We start from the raw sequence: 16,520 nt of genomic DNA, 5'->3' as shown, positions 1-16,520 counted from the left end.
CCTACAAACGACAACGAACTTCCCGACGACGCACCCGAATGCTGCCGCTGCTGCTGCTACTCATACGGAGAGAAGCGGAACCTGCAACAACGGAACACTCAAACGGAGAAACAGCAGGAGAGAGGCAGGCAGCCGCCGCAAAAACAACACAACACCAAACAGACAGACAACTTTCTCTTTCGCCACTGACGGAGCATGACCTGACCAGTTCCAATGGGAGCTTAGCGATGGTAGGGCGCCTAACTGTGGTGTTTCTGCTACACTGTTTTGTGTCTAGAACGAGACGCCGCCGGCCGGAGTGAGTAGACAGCCAACAGATGTATAAGCTTGCGCTCAACATGCTCTGTCGACAAGAAGCGCATGTTTGTCTGTCCGTTTATCCACCTTAGCTTATAATTATTAGATAGCCTTCTTTAATTATTATGGCAAACGATGACAGGTTGTTAGATGTTCAAATCAGTGAATTGCGAATAATATTTGAGGATAGGCTGCTTTTATAACATAGGCAACTGATAAAAGGAAATTCTCAATCGATCCTCGTATACCTGTAACAACTAGAGCGAGCTTAAATCAATCCACGCAGGAACATTTCTAATTGGCAACAGATGTATTCGGCTTTGCTGGGTGTTACATCCATCATTAAATAACAACTAGGCGTAATTTAAGTAAAGATGAATTTATCTAAATTTTAGATTTGTTTCCGTGCTATTGGCATAGTTTAATCTTAACGTATGCAATCAAAGGATATTTATGGCTGTCTAAAGTTGATCGGATCCTCTATTTTGATAGCAAACTTGGTAGATTAAAGCAAATATTTGTGGCGCTCGACACGACGCAGTAACGCCGATTTGTACGAGGTTCCTTTCGCTAAATAAATGCGACTAACCTACGCGACCCCACCAGTTTAAATTCTGTATGTATAGAATTCATATAGGATTTAAAAAAAATTTATATAATAACAATTTTTTTTTAAAAAGAACCCTATGATATACGGATGGTGGGTAAAAACAACTTACGATAAATATTTTAAATAGAACAGATATGGGAAAGTGAGAACACTGATCAGCACTATGCGCGTAAGTGAGTTCGAGGGATAGCTCTTTTGGTTAATTTTATTAAATATAATTTTCAAAAATCGAATTAAAATCGTACCCTGCTCATTATAAATCCTCTATTTATAATGAGCAGGGTACGATTTTTTCCTTTAAAGTTATATTATCTAATTAAATATCTTGCTGTAATACGGTGAAAATTCTACTGTCACTCTAAAGAGTTGCTTCCAGATATTATTTTAAGTAACGTTATTTTCATCGATTTAGTGAATCGAGTTACGTTAGATCGATTACCGATTACTCATCTAAGTAAATTTGCGTTTAAAAATTATGTCCGGCTGGAGCTACCGACTTTAGTGGATGAAGTTGACAACACCGGCCGTTTCAATTTTGAATTCAGCCATATGCGTCTAATGATAACGATGTCGTTTAAAAGTCACTGTTCTATTCTCAAATTGAGACTGTCGGACTATTTGATTTTTAGCAGACTTCATTGCCATTGTATGTTCACGGAAAAACTATTGACTTTCGAAGTGATAGCACATAGTAATTGTACAGAAAGCATAAAATTATGGATTACAAAACTAGTGCATGACGGACAGTTTATTTTGTAATATATATAGCCTCACTTAATTGAAATAACATTCAAAAAGAAAGTCAAATACGGTTAGACCGCCTTGACTCAGAACGATTCGCCATGTTGGTAGTTATAGATCACGAAGAATTAAAGGACCTAATTTCATATAAGGTTATTTAGATAACTCGTTCCAATTGTATAGTAAAATCACAATGTTCTAGAAGTTGTAATCGATCATTGAACTTTAATACCGTACGTTAAATGAAGAAAATTGAGTATAGCTAAGATAGATGAGTATTTTTCAATTTTATAGCTTCAACGAAGTTGTTAGACCCTATTTGTACAACATAATTTTATCTCTTCTCAGCTATTATTTACTTATTAAGCAATTTTCCTATGGTTTCCGTAAGTTTTAAAGATTGCCGATATATTGGGAAACTATTTGGTACCTTCTAAAAATTTCAATAACTTAAAGATGTGGTTTGGTTTGAATATAACAAACATCGCGTAACAAACAAAGTTTGAAACGTGCATAGCAGCAAACCGTACATGAAAGAAAAGCAGCTAACCCGTGCAGTTTCCTTAGTGGCTATATGTGTCGAGGTGTCAACGAATAGCTTCGCATCCGAGAGCAAAGATATCCATAAAGCACTTCTTAGCAACACGTTGACAACATTTCCACCAAAAGTAAACACTGATTACCCCCAAACCCGGTACAAACAAAATCACTGGCAGCACAAGAGGTTTTGAGGTTGACAGACTCAGCCGGCGGTGGATTAGACGGGCTTCAAGCGCGAAATTTAAAAGTTCTTTTGGGTCGCCACAAACTAATTGCTGATCTGATAGGATTTTCTACCAAAGCTGCTAAGGCTGAGTTAAATTTGCCTTGAGAGTTATTGTTTGCTGAAAATTACCTGTCCTTGCCAAGCAAAAATGGAGGCATTAAGCATCTTGCAAGGAACTTACTTCACGCGGAGTGACCGCTAAAGTAGTGGTGAGGAAATATTTGGAGCCACAGGGATCTAAAATATGGCCCTATGATTTAGAAAATACCACCTTGAAAGGTCAGCTCGTTACATTGCAGCTTTCTACGTACCTTAACCCCCAGCCGCTTTAATGGTTCATCATATATAACCTCTTAACGGCTGTCTCTTCTATCCCACCGCTTTTTGGGCTCGGAACCACGTCGGAGCAGTGCTGATAAAAAGCCGACGATTAAGAGCCATAAGTATAAACAAGTAAAGGCTAAATGAGTTCAAAATCAGTGCACCCTTAACGTCTACCGTCTAACTACAAGTTTAACGACCGTACCAAATGTTCAAAAGCGAAGGTTCCAGGACTGTTACCCTATCCAACCGTTCATTCAAAACCAGCAGCAGATTAAGAGAACAAACATGCAAGCGTCATAAATTTATTCGATCAGGATCGAACGTCTAGCCAATTCTACAAAAGTATATCCCCTATTAATTTAACTTTAACCATAACGTAACTTTGCCATATCATCAACAAGTTTCCTCATTTAAACTACCTACTAATGAGACTATACAATGTAACTTGAACCCGATCGGAACTACATTTTCGTGGTTATAGCAATGGTTGTGCCATGTGAAGCACAAAGTTGGTATTGTCAGAGATTACCATACTGACTCTAAAAGATTGCGCTATTTTAGTCTCTCAGTTCTATCGTGCTACAGGTGAACTTGTTGGCAACATAGCTAACCCGCTATGATAGTAAAACATCTAGATTTAACGTTCTTGGCAGGTGACGAACATTTGTTCTGATTGATTATTTTGTAAGATAATAATAGTGCCTCATAATTTGGTAAATAAGGATAATCACAGTTACTAGTAGTGGCTTTACCGTTGACGTGCGCCGTGGCTTCTCCTTACGTGAACATGCCAATTTGATCACTTGATGCTTGGGATGTCACTTGAGATCGATCCAGCCTTGGACGTTTAACTAATTTGCAATTAGGGCACTCCTTAACGTGTGAGATTATAGCATCTGCAATATTAAATATTTGCTGAAGACTCTTGTATTAGCATATATACGATGGATATTCATTTGCAGTCTTAAAAAGAGTAATAGATATGTTTTTTTATTACCGACTTTTTCGGAAGAAATGTAAGAATACAATCCCTATTTTGGAAAAGAAATCCTTTAGGTAATGTATTTAGGCGAAGTGTCTAAGCGCTTATAGAGCTCACTGTTGACATTTCAGGTATACCTGTTGAAACAACTAGATATCGTTTCAGTATATGGAGACATGATTACCAGATGGTGTATTTTCTGCTGCTAAAATGTTTGCGTGTATGTGTTTGTTAAAATGCCTGATCTACTTGTCATCACTGGCAATGGCTACATATAAGCATATGCCACCAGATAATTATCATACTATTATGCAGGTTTTTTTTAGAATAAGATTTACGCTAAAACAAAGGTCTCTTAACAATCTAAGGCCCCTTTTACATCTGCGTAACATATCCATACATAAATATATATGTTGTATATACCTTTAATGTGTATCCATGAAAACACTTTTGCCCCACAGTCCCCCTAAACGTAAAAGCATGTTGAGTACCTGTTCACAATTTTTTTGGGGTTTTCCTTATTATTTGATTTACTAATGATAGTAAAATATACTATTAAACATGCTTTACATTGTCAGTAAAAGGTTATATTGTTCTAAATGCTCATAACTATAGTGCTCGCTTTGTTATTCAGCTGTTCAGGATTTTGCAAACTACTAGAGATTTGGATAATTTGATTTTTGTCCTTTTTGATTCCTACACTTTTATAACCTTTTCACTTAGTTTTAAATTTTGACGTCTATTTTGTAATAAAAAAAAAATGTATTAACATTGGGTACACCTCTTCGCTCGATAAAAAAATTTGCTTTGCCTATCATATGTACAAGCTTCTTGCTGGAGTTAAATATGCTGTTCCTCAAACGTTTATTTAGAAAACTCTGTTAGCGGTGCGGTAGAATATATGCAGAAATTAGCAATGCTCATCGACTACTCCAAACCTAGTCCACATCTAATACTGGAAAATTTAGTAATATTAATAAACTATTGAATTTAAGGTTTCTTAGATTTCTAAAAATAATTTACGAATATATGGAGACAAGTATGTCCGTGTTCCGAGTGGAATTGCGGCACAGTTCCTGAACGATTCCGGTGTTTGGAATCCGTGGCTGTTCATTATTGTATCAAAACTAGGGATTCTGATTTTTATAGCTCGCGGTCACTGAACAACAGAAGTTAGGCGACAAGGCTGAACCTCACATGTTTAACTACGTTAAGCCTGGTAAAAAGGGTAAATACACAGGACTCAAATTTAGTTTTTGATCCAATTATATATAACAAACAGCTATGATTCAGACTGTAATAAGTTTCCACTTTTATTACTGTTCTCAAGTGCCACCTTTGTCATATATTGTAACACAGGTATGGTCGAATAAAAAACATTTTTACTGCTATTTTTATTGCGTAAATAAAACAATACCAAAAGCTTTTGATTTTAAGCTAAATAATCTCTTAGTGAAACTGATTGTTAAGGTGTGAAAAGTTGTAATTTTACTCACTGAAATAGCCATCATTTTGAAACGGCGCTAAAAATATATATATCAAAGGATATTAACAGGTGAGAACTTAGTGAAGTATAGGAGTGCTTCGTAGCACAAAATTTGTAACATGTGATGAAGTAGTAAAAGCAAATGTGGCTCCGATATCTATTGCAATAATGTGCCAGTACCGGAACCAAATGGCAGTCATCATTCAATCAATTTCAAAAAGATCGAATTCATTTTTCCCAAACATATCGTTTGGGCTTTCAGGACATAAGCGAATGTAATTGGTGAATGCTTTCACTGACAGGAACTTTCCTAGCTGAAAAGTATGATAAAGTATGATGAGTTTTACGGGTTGACAGAGATACACGGCAAAGGTCGGTTCTATAAAGCCATTATGTGCTGCTTTGTAGTGCAATTATTCTGGTATCAGTATAGAACAATTCGTCGCATCCGCACTTAGTACGAACGGATGCGATGCTTGAGCACTTGAAGTGGGCTGAGAATTTTTTTTTATTCTTAAGCATGAAGATGGGTTTTCCAAGATATATGAGGTCAACCCTACTGATAAAAATTCGCCTTGCCAGTTTGCCACATGTATATACATATATTTTACCTGCTTTACTTATAAATATCAAACAAAGCTTTCAACGCATGAGCTTCAGTGGGTTTTTTTAGTTCGTTTTTCGGTCGGTCTTTAATTTATAATATGGACCTCATTATACTAATGTGCTTTTCTTGTCGTCGGATTTACACTCAGTCCAGGCGGATCGGCCGAAAGAGCAGGAGGTACGGAACCATTTCTGCAGAACTGTACGTACAAATTATTAAAGCGAAGTAAACGGCATGTACTCAAATGCAACAAAAGGGTCTTTGATGCCATGTAAATGCTTGATGGGGATGCTCTGACACTGATTCTTCCATTGATGTCTGATACAAAACACTTTGCCGTAGTCTAAAAAAACAAAGCCAGCTGATTTGAAAATATTCACTTCGCTGCTCTCTTTTTTCTTGCATCTTTTATTCATAGTGTGGTTTTTTCTTTATGAATACCGAGATTTGTTAATTTCTACGAGATTTTTCAAAAAATGTATATATATTTTTAATGACTATAACATCAGTTTGTATTTACGTAAAATTAACATTCAAATTGCAAAAGGACTTAAGTAAAATATGTAGTTTTTCCCCCTACCGGGATATTTTAAATACATTCGAATTAATACATTGCTGAAAATGGTGGGCTATAGATTTACAAACTTCAGCAAACGTTTCGTTTGGTTTGGTGGTGCTCTCTAGCTGAATTACAGCTTTCAAGTCATCCAGCGTCATCGGTTTTATGGCATACGTTTAGTATTTAAGATGTCCCTATAAAAGGCTCCTTTAACGTCAGGTCTAGAGAGAGTCGGATAGGGTATGCTTCCTCCGGGAAACTTCTCCGTCCGATCCGCCTGTTTAGAAGACTCCTATCAATTTATATCCTTTTATCAAAACGATAGTGCACAGGTGCTCCGTTTTGTTACAAATAAAATTTGCCATTTTCACTAAATTCCTTCCCAATTCATGGTAGAACAGGTTCCCGCCCTCGCTTTAAGTAACTGGTACCAGTCACTGTACTGTTAAGAAAGCATAATTCAATTAATCCTTTATTTGAACTGTCATGCCACACTGTACATCCTGGTAAATTTACATGGTTTTTCTGTATAACATGTGAATTTACAGCTTTATATGCAACTTTATCGCATCAAACAATCCACTAGAAAGATTATGCGTTTTGTGTACATTTTTCGGAGTACCATTTGCAAAATAGTTTTTTGGTCCAGATCATCATTATTGATAGCACGCACCATTTGTGAAGTGTATTTTTTCCGTTTAACGATTTTGAAAAATCTGGAATACCGATGTTTTGAATATTTTGCTATTTTGCTAAAACCTTTCAGTACTTTTGCTTGCTTGGTAAAGGCCATTAACGTTCTTGGCCGTTGCCTATGAACATCCTAAACTGTCTTATCCGTTACAGGCTTACCTTTTATTCAAGTAATTTTTATTCGCATGGTGAATTTGCCTAAAATTCTGATATATCTTCGTAGTTCCGGTAACATTTTAAATTAAAAGTTAATCTAATTTCATTTAAATCTAGGTTCATTTAATATTTGCAGTAAGTTACACTTTGAAAACAGAGAACAATCATATATATGTGGCTCGTTTAATGGTGGAAGCATGCTTTCTAATCTTCGATCGGGCAAATAAACACCGTTCTTATTAGTTACCATTCGATAACTACTTATTACTAATTATTCCGCGCGTCCACATTTTCTAGCCTTTATTTTCACGCATCCTCACCGACGGCAGCCATCTTGGGATTTTTTTCATCATTTTCCGTTTACTATAGCCGAACGCTCATTGTTTTAGAACCCTTGACTCTGGCAATTGTTTATGTCAGAAATAACATATGTGCTCTCTATTGCACCTGACCAGAATCTGCTACTATAGGGCTTATTCATTTTGGACAGCATAGCCAGTGATGGACTTCCTCATGTAAGCTTCTTAGGTGAATATAATTATTATATTATACAATCGCTACAACGACACTAGCGATACGTTGTCAACCGTACTGCACATAATTGTAACATGTATTGCACTTCACAAGAGAATCCCTAACAGATATAAGTGGTAAGGTTTTTTGCAACTTCTTGATTTTTTGAGTACACATTTGATAGTCAGACTTGATTTCGCTGACAATTATGTTAGTTCTTTTATAATGAAATTAATAAGGTATCAAAGCTCCGCAAAATAAATACGGAATTAAATTCGAACTTTAAGATGAAATCGTTTATTGTGTGTTTCTTCAAGTTCATACAATACTTTATTGTGCATTTTATGTTAAATACAGGATACACCTTTTAAATTGAGACGAAATTTATATCGTCGGTTTAATTTTTTAAATATTTATTTAAATACAGATATTTGGGTAATCTTTTTTGCACAAAGGCATTTCTCACGTACGTATGTATTCAACGTACTTGTTAGCTTCTTTAAAATACTTTATTTTTAATTCAAATTGTTTTCAAATAGTTAATAAAACGTCAGTCTCTTAATTTCGGAATATTTTTAAATTATTGAAAATAGCTTTTTCCGGTTTTAGATTTAGTTTAAAGACAAATTGTGTTCCATCGAATGCAGTATTCATCCACGTTCGCCACATTTCTTAAGGTGTAACTATAAATAAAAAAGTTAGTTCTAACCGAAAGAAATAACTTGAGCCCTTTTTCCTATGTTGCCGTTGATTATTGTTTTACATGGATAGTTCCCTCTAGAAAATAAACTGGGTGTTCTTTCAATTTGGAACCTAAAGTACCTCAGCTTTTAGCATAAGTCTGGAGCAGTTGATGAATCAGCGTGTTTCGCCTAACTTTTGTAGCTTAACATATGCAATGCACAAACTGAGATGGAGACCAATTATACGAACGATTATAAGCTTTATAGAAGGGCCCGTCTGATCCAGTTCACGGACGCAACTCAACGCTTCTCAAGCATGAAGCCAACGTTAACAACTATCTTTACGCTTTCAACAGGTAACAATTATGCTTTCATTTAGAGTGCACTCAATATAACCTATCTCAATTTTGGAATTTATTCTTTTATGGCACACACAAAAGTACTTAAAGTTTTTCCACGTCATTGAGCCAGATTAGGGTTCCTGATAGGCAATACTTATTCTAACTGCAGGCATCGCATCCATATACTATTACACATGTACTTTATTTTTTTTCCAGTGAAATTATAGCGTAGTTCCAGGTATGAAACCTACAAAACATTTGCTTCTGGGTAAGACAGATTTAACGAATCTTAACATGAAATAGCACAAAAAGCTTTTTGGCAGCTGGCTCTTGGATTTACTTTTTAGAACAGACGTTGAAAGAGAGAAAAGTTGACGAAGCTAGAATATTCATGCTTAAAATAATGTTAAAATATTGAGAAGGCGCAGCGATCTCTTTTCTTTTATTGTTTTGGTACTTGGGGGTCTTTTATAGACTCTTTAGGAATCGCGTGGAGATTGATTTTAGTGTAGCGCATCGATTTCGGACTTAATAACGTTGCTGACGGGTCTGTCCAGCAACAAGGCATTGAGAAACAGCAGACATTCGCTCATATTTCGAAGGCAACCCGAGAAAAGGTAGTAATTGCCTAAAAAAAGCACAAACTCGTCATGGCGAGTTGTGCTTTTGTTCTAAGAAGGTGGTAGCTTTACTCCAATATCAACAATAAAAGATGAACCCATCCTTGTACACATAGCCCGCCAAATGAGCACTCTTTAAAGGAACTCACGTTTTGCACAAAACGTAAGATAACTTTGTGTGGCGCCATTGCTTTATTTCCCTCAAAATTAATACCGAAATTACGCAGGTCTAACTCGAATCTCGTCGCGGCGGTACTGAAGGCATGTATTGTACTATCGTGTATCGTGATAACTAACAGTTTGAACTTTATTGCATAATGCTACTACTTTCAATCAGATATAAAACTTCCTTATATATATATATATATATATATATATATATATATGGCTTGACTTCAACCATGAGAACTAGGATAGCAAAAACGCAATAGTCAGAGTTATTATAAGGAAAATCTTTGTTAACGCACTTAGGCATTGCTTTTACAGATAATCTTTTTCTAATCAAAGTTACTTAAATCTTAACATAAAGTCGAAATCTAGATTTTAGAAACTCTTGTACCTCATACTTCTACAGCAGCACGACAAACATGTCCCGTCAAAACGGTAAAAAATTGTATATAATAATGGTGCAAAGCTTCGACTGAAAAGAAAAAACTAAATTGAAAAGTTCGAAAAGTCAAGGGAAAATCACTATGTTAGGTTTTGTGCTGAAAGACCTAATCATTTGAGCAAATTATTTAGAAATCTCGAGTATTGCTTTTATAAGGTAAGTTCTTTGTATGTAGTATATAGTGTAGAGACGACTGATTGCGGAATTTGGTGCTTGTGTCCAAAATATAAATACAAAGTAAACGGACAGCCTGCCCTGATTCCTTTTCGGTCTCTATAAATGCCATGCCAATAAAAACTATCATTGAACTTTACACAATGCCGATTCTAAGTAAGAATTGGTCACTGTTGTCATGTGAGAACAGAAGAACGTCTCTACGTATGTTTTTGACTTGCACAAACTATGCAGCACTTATATTTCTAATTCTTTTACCTTACGGACTTGACCGAGGTAAACAAGTATTATATTATACATAAACCTAAATGCTAACACCTTTTCTTCTCTTATATATATATATAATGAACTTGATAAGAGGTTGAGGCAGTCTCCAGTGGTCGAACCTTCACTAAATACATGGTTTATACGGTGAGCTGTCTCCTCCGCTGTAGTGCCAAAATCGATCTCATATTATCTTCTGATCACAGATCTTCTGGCCTTCATGGCTTACAACAACTCGCCTTTTTAAAGTGGAAATTATAATATTCAAATGAAAGTTTCAGGATTCAAAGGGTACAAAAAGTGTCACGAAATATCGCATCGTCATAAAATAACTATATCTGTAATATAAGTTCAATGATTGTCACGTTTCATATTGAATGATTTAGTACATTATTACTTTGAATGTATTGATTGCCCTTAAGATCGTCATGGATAATAGGATTATATTTTTGTCGTAGGATCAATTACTGTATTTAGACGTCTTTTTCTAGGCATTCAAAAAAAATTGTTGAAAGTGAAGAAACGACCTCAAGAAGAAACCTGTGAATCAAAACTTATTTTTCAAACGTATCATCTCAAAAATAGATAGTTTCGTCATACAAAAAAATTTGAAATCTAATAAAAAAAAACGCTACCGTATCGTGTAGCTGAACAGATTCGATCCATTGTTATACAGTACCGTTGTCAATGCTGTATAAATATTGTCAAAGATACAATATGTGTGTAAAATATATTACGTGTTTTTAGTTCAATAACAATTTCGTCATTAACGTTTATTTGATATTTATTATGAGATATTTGCACATATTGTACAAAGCTACTAATTTCTTTAGCATGTAACGGCAAAAAGAAAAACCTTCATCAAAAATAATAGAAATATTTGTTACTGGTAATTATTTTTATACAATAGTTTACATTTATTTATGGCATAGCAAAACTTATAGCAATAACCTCGTTAAGACTCTTTAAAATACCCAGAGGTGTCACCTTCAGACTACTAACAGTCGCCTGACTTCCTTGAACTGTAGGCACAAAGTCATCGTGCTCATACTGATTTTTACAGAATAGAAAAACTAGTTCATTGGAACATTTTTTTCATCGCGACGGCGTATTTCTTATCAAGTGCGGTCACTCTCGAACGAAGGTTTCGTATGGACTCCTGAATCATAGCGTTATGTGGCTCCAGGTCTCGGGCAGCAGTGAGGTCTGCTTCCGCTTTTTCATACTCCTATTAAAGCACCAATATTAAATCAAATGAATACCACACATTACTAGTTCAGAGCGGAAATAAGATTGTGAAAAAAGTGATTTTCAAGTCATTTTTATAATCGAACCTTGTCATAATGTATATACACATAACCTTGACACAAATATAGATGTGAGAACATCTTCTTAAGATCTTGTATACGTTTTGTGCATTTAAGTAATTCAAGTTGTTTACTCATATATAGAATCAGAATATCAGAACAATATAACTGAGCCAATAATAAAAACTTCCTCCTATTTAGTCAGAGCAAAAAAAGTTACTTGTGCCAGTTTGGTTACAGTTTGAATTACGTAGCGATGTAAACTTGGTAATAATAGTCAGTTTGTTAAGTATACCTGAAGATGCATCAGAGCAGTACCTCTCCGATAAAGCCCCTTTGGGTTCCTTGGGGCAATCGCAAGCGCCTTTGAAGCATTTTCGGCGGCAAAATTGTAATTTTTCACTTTTAGCTGGCAGGCACTCATGTTGAGATAGACCAACGTACGTAACTGGTTGATGTTCATGTTCTATCGAATATTAATTCAACGAATAACAACAATATACATAATCATAAACATTAATGAAGTGAAACAGGTAACCGCGTAGAAGGCCGTTCTTAAAAAAAATTGCCTCAGGAATAACATAAGATCGAAAGGATGACATCAATTTGACATAAGTAGAAACGTTCTTGTTCTATTAGAAATAATAGTGAATTTTTACGAATTTGGCAAGGGAGTTTGAGATGCAGGCCTGGAGAAAATAGGTCGAAAGTAATAACGATATATCATCTTTGATGAAACATCTTACTTGGTCGTTATGCTGCACTTCCGGTATGTCAAGTGCCAATGAGATAATATACTGAAGAGCTAGTGAAAATTGTCGAAATGCCCATTCCAGCTTCTCGTTAGCGAACAAAGATACGCCGTGGTCCTTGTGCCAATTTGCTAGGCGCCACTTTTCCGTTGTATCCATTTCGAAAATCTGTAAGCGAATATGTTGAAAAGTCATACACGCATTTAACATATCGATTTAGTTAGTTTCTAGGTTATGATGGGCAAATACGTCTTTCAACTAATGCGGAAATTCGGGCACGCGTTTTAAATCAACGGGTCTGCGTTATTTCATCAAATTCGTTTAGACTAGATTTGGTAAGAAAAAATGAAACGTAGAACTTATATAGATCTGAATATTGTCATTATTTACAATCGAATACGTCAGTTTAGTGTTTATAATCGAATTATCATAGGACCATTTTGATATGATAAATTAAAGATACTGTGATTTGGTAATTTCATATATACCTGGCAGCCGCTGAAATGCTTCAGTTTTATTAAAACTTCCTTTCTTGAACCCCTACCACCGGAAGGATCTATTTTACCAATCTCGATTCGGGTTTCTTCGCCAGGGCGCATCTTCATGATACATTTTTCAAGAGCTAGACGTTCGGGATCGCTTGCCAAACCTAACGTTATCATTGTCTTAAAGGACAGACGCAAATGGTAGATTAGAGTTAAAATGTTCATGAAGCGCAATCCAGAAGAGCAGCCACATAGTATAAATGTTAATACTTTTTCAAGGAAAACCTATAGGCTAAATGAATTCTATAGTATTTAAGGACAACGTATATCTAAAAAGATGTATTGTACAGTTGTGCCTTACAATTTTTGTTTTGATCTCAATTTGATGATCCTTGATGAAGTCCTATAAATTGACTTATTATGTTGACGCTATTTCATTAAAAGCACATATATTAGAGCTGAGTTCTGTGTTAGCTCAGATATATTGTCACTTAAATAAACTTATGACATATTGGCGCACAAGATAACACTCAAAGTGACAAAATGCAGATTATTCCAACGTAGCTACGATGGCATTTACTACACCTGATAATTTTTGTGAAATGTATATTATAAGTACAAAAAATGCAATACATTTTTATACAAGCCAAACAATTGAATAAAGCGTCAAGACAAATTAAGGCACTAAGTAGTTCATGACGATATTACGTTGAAGATTTCTTAGATTAAAGTAAATTTGTAAGATAATCACCTCAGTCTCCGAGAAAAGATGTTGACGATCGTTCGAGATTTGTAGGTGGCAGACAGCTCCGTCAGGCGGTATCGTATACTCTACTCCCTTTTTAACTACCTCGCATCGAACATCCTCCTGCATGATGTTCTAGTCCGTTTTTGTTACTTCAAGAATATATGTCCAGCACGGTACCTCACCGTACGAATTTTATCGACGCTTTAGTTTGAAAGCCGTCAACTAAGAAAGCCATTCAACCCGTTAAAAGGCCAACCCGAGCTTACGAGTCCACGAATATCAACTTTCACAAGGATTTTATGTTTGAGTAGTTAGTGTTTTCGATAACTCACGTGCGTGATTCAAGTATCATAACTTGGGTTTCATGGAGAAGTCTGGCGACTATATAAAATCTAATGCCCGCTTTGTTTATTTATGCACTTCGCTGTTCCTTCAAAGAGCATGCGGGGTCTTTTTCGGCGACACAGTATATCGATCCGAAATCATTCTATGCATTTATACAAACTGTGTGGTAATCAGGTTGAGTTTAAATGGGAGATGGATTATGATCGAAGCAATACAAAGAAATGCGCGCTCACCTGGTCAGACAAAAAACCACAAGTATTTCCTGTTATCAGGCTCCAGCTGTTCTAAGGAAAGCTGGGCGCCTCCAAGATACATTTAGGAGTTATATCCTCGAGGATTAATTGCACTAATAAGAATAAATAGAAGTTTTTTTTTTTTTTTTTCTAGCAACTAGTAACCGACTCTTATGAAGCTACTTCGGCTGTTCTTCTCAATCGAATCCCACGTTGGCGCCAAATGGCCTGTTGTATCGAGATGAAATGGCGCGAATTTTAGATTACATCTTTTGAGTGAGATTTGAAATCGTATTAAGAATAACCTACCACTATACAATATACATTCGCACAAAGTGTGTCAAATAAATAAGAAAACTAATGGATTTAGTGAATCGTCATTAAAACAACGTTTTGAAATTCAACATGAATCTTCATGCGAGCTTTGATGTTGGACGCTCACCGAGGAGTCAAACAAAAAACCGAATATTATTCATATAGATCGTTTCTTGTGGATCTGTGGGGATGACAATATTAATCCCTCAGAATTCACAAAAGCTTGTTGAATGTAGATAGATATTGTAATTTTAGTGGTGTTGTATTAACGTACCGATTTATATATTTCGCTATCAAACAGCTGGTTTTAAAGGACATGTGCCCCAATCCTACGATTTATCCGTGGTATATTTCGTGGTCTAGTTATTATGATCTGTTTATATAGTTCATTAATTACATGTTTAAATATCCACTAAATGACGTGGTTTTTTTCGTAGGGTTAACCCCAAGTAAGGACTGGACTTGGCGTTTTTCTTTTTTTTTTTTTGGAAGTCGTTAAGTAGAAACATGCTTCTCCACATTAAGAGGTACGTTTTTGCATCGATGCTGACTTTATAGTCGCGGGAAAATAACGGACAGTCGTATTATGGAAGTTTTTAAGCTTGCGAAGATTTGCCTGTAACAGCAAAAGTTAAACTTATATCGGGTTAGGCCTTTGGTTGGAGATAAAGGCGTGCACCTTCTAAATAGTTGATTTCTGGGCTGTAGGCCCATATTTTTACATATATCTGATTTTCAGTTTTTTTCTAAAAAATATTCACTTTAACAACTTTCTTCAAGGCCGGGGGAATTTTTTGTAGGAAACAAATCGACTTAAAAATTCACGTAATGCATCCATTGCACTTAGTGCACGTTTGTAAATAAGACTAGATTAGCAAATAATTCCTTCAATTATAAATAACTTTTAACTTTAACTTTTTTTAATTTTTACTTTTAACTTTAACGAAGTTTACATGATGGCTAAAGTTAGTCGAATAATGTCATGGGACTTATTTAAGTTATATGTTTCATGAAATTTATAACTATAGGGAACGATTCTGTAGGGAACTAGACTATTCATGCACCGTTTTTTGGTTATAAATTTTAGTAAAATATTGTTGCGAAATTGAATAATTATCTCAATTATTGCTGTTTTCAAACTTGGAAATATATTACTCAATAAAAATCATTTATTCACCTTTCTCAGATAGCAATCCAAATATTTTTTGAATACATACATTTGCAATTCATACGACTTACATTAAGTTTTGTGTGCTATCCTATACCACCCACATGATCACTTTATACACCTAGCCGTCATAAGACGGTTACTAAACTAGGACTAGGGTTCAGGAGATAATTTTGAACTTAGCAATTGCATTATACATTGCAGCATGTGACCACTATTCTTCGGTTAGTTATGAGTGCCATGTTGCTTAGCGATTTAACTCGTGGTCATGATACAGATCACAAAGTTGCAAGAATAAGCACAACCCTCATCCGTAAAGTTGCTATGCTCTGTATAAGTGATTATGGGATTGTGTCACTGTATGTATGTTATTTGTATGTTTACAGGTCTACGTCCCTTAAGGCCCATGTTTGATAGAATTTAGGATCGACCCTCGCTTTTTTTTTACAAGGCTTTTTGCTTGTTGCTTCATGCGAACGTGCGTTATTCAATGCCTTTGAAGCTATCGAGGATTAATGGGATTTTCATATTGACGTGTGAAGGAAGCGGGTTTCATGTGTGCATTCCTACTTTTTTCAAGCCTTTCAGTACGCTTTCTCAACTTAGATATTATACTTACAGACTTACATGTTGTACAGATGCTTCATATATTATGAGTGGCTCAACGTATATCTGGAATAGCTTAGTATACAAAGTAGGATCGAAAGAAAAAAAAATGAGCGTAAGGTTTGGTTAAAGCAG

At 35.5% G+C, this 16,520-nt stretch overlaps 1 protein-coding gene across 2 annotated transcripts; it reads right to left on the bottom strand.

Moving 5' to 3' along the window:
• Window positions 1-11,192: 11,192 nt before the first annotated feature.
• LOC111251183 (uncharacterized) lies at window positions 11,193-15,209 on the bottom strand. Of its 2 annotated transcripts, none has more exons than XM_022807565.2 (6): window positions 14,297-15,209; window positions 13,722-14,001; window positions 12,974-13,150; window positions 12,480-12,653; window positions 12,029-12,199; window positions 11,193-11,654 (listed from the first exon to the last, which is right to left on the bottom strand). In XM_022807565.2, exons 2-6 carry the CDS (start codon window positions 13,842-13,844, stop codon window positions 11,505-11,507), a joined length of 795 nt encoding a protein of 264 aa, XP_022663300.1. In that variant the 5' UTR covers window positions 13,845-14,001; window positions 14,297-15,209; the 3' UTR covers window positions 11,193-11,504. The 2 variants fall into 2 exon arrangements, with proteins under 2 accessions (XP_022663300.1, XP_022663307.1); XM_022807572.2 differs by having other exon boundaries at window positions 13,722-13,940; window positions 14,297-15,208.
• Window positions 15,210-16,520: the final 1,311 nt, after the last annotated feature.

Source organism: Varroa destructor, unplaced genomic scaffold (assembly GCF_002443255.2).
Source record: "Varroa destructor unplaced genomic scaffold, Vdes_3.0 BEIS01000001.1, whole genome shotgun sequence".
Taxonomy (NCBI): Eukaryota; Metazoa; Arthropoda; class Arachnida; order Mesostigmata; family Varroidae; genus Varroa; species Varroa destructor.
The sequence above is the reverse complement of the archived record's forward strand: the minus strand, read 5'-3'. Positions and strand labels throughout refer to the sequence as shown.

Excerpts from the sequence above, each read along its gene's own strand:
- LOC111251183 (XM_022807565.2), bottom strand. The coding sequence starts at position 13,844 with ATGCAGGAGGATGTTCGATGCGAGGTAGTTAAAAAGGGAGTAGAGTAT. Across the intron at positions 13,151-13,721 it reads ATCTTTTCTCGGAGACTGAG|ACAATGATAACGTTAGGTTT; the intron begins GTGATTATCTTA and ends CTGTCCTTTAAG. Across the intron at positions 12,200-12,479 it reads AAGTGCAGCATAACGACCAA|AACATGAACATCAACCAGTT; the intron begins GTAAGATGTTTC and ends AATATTCGATAG.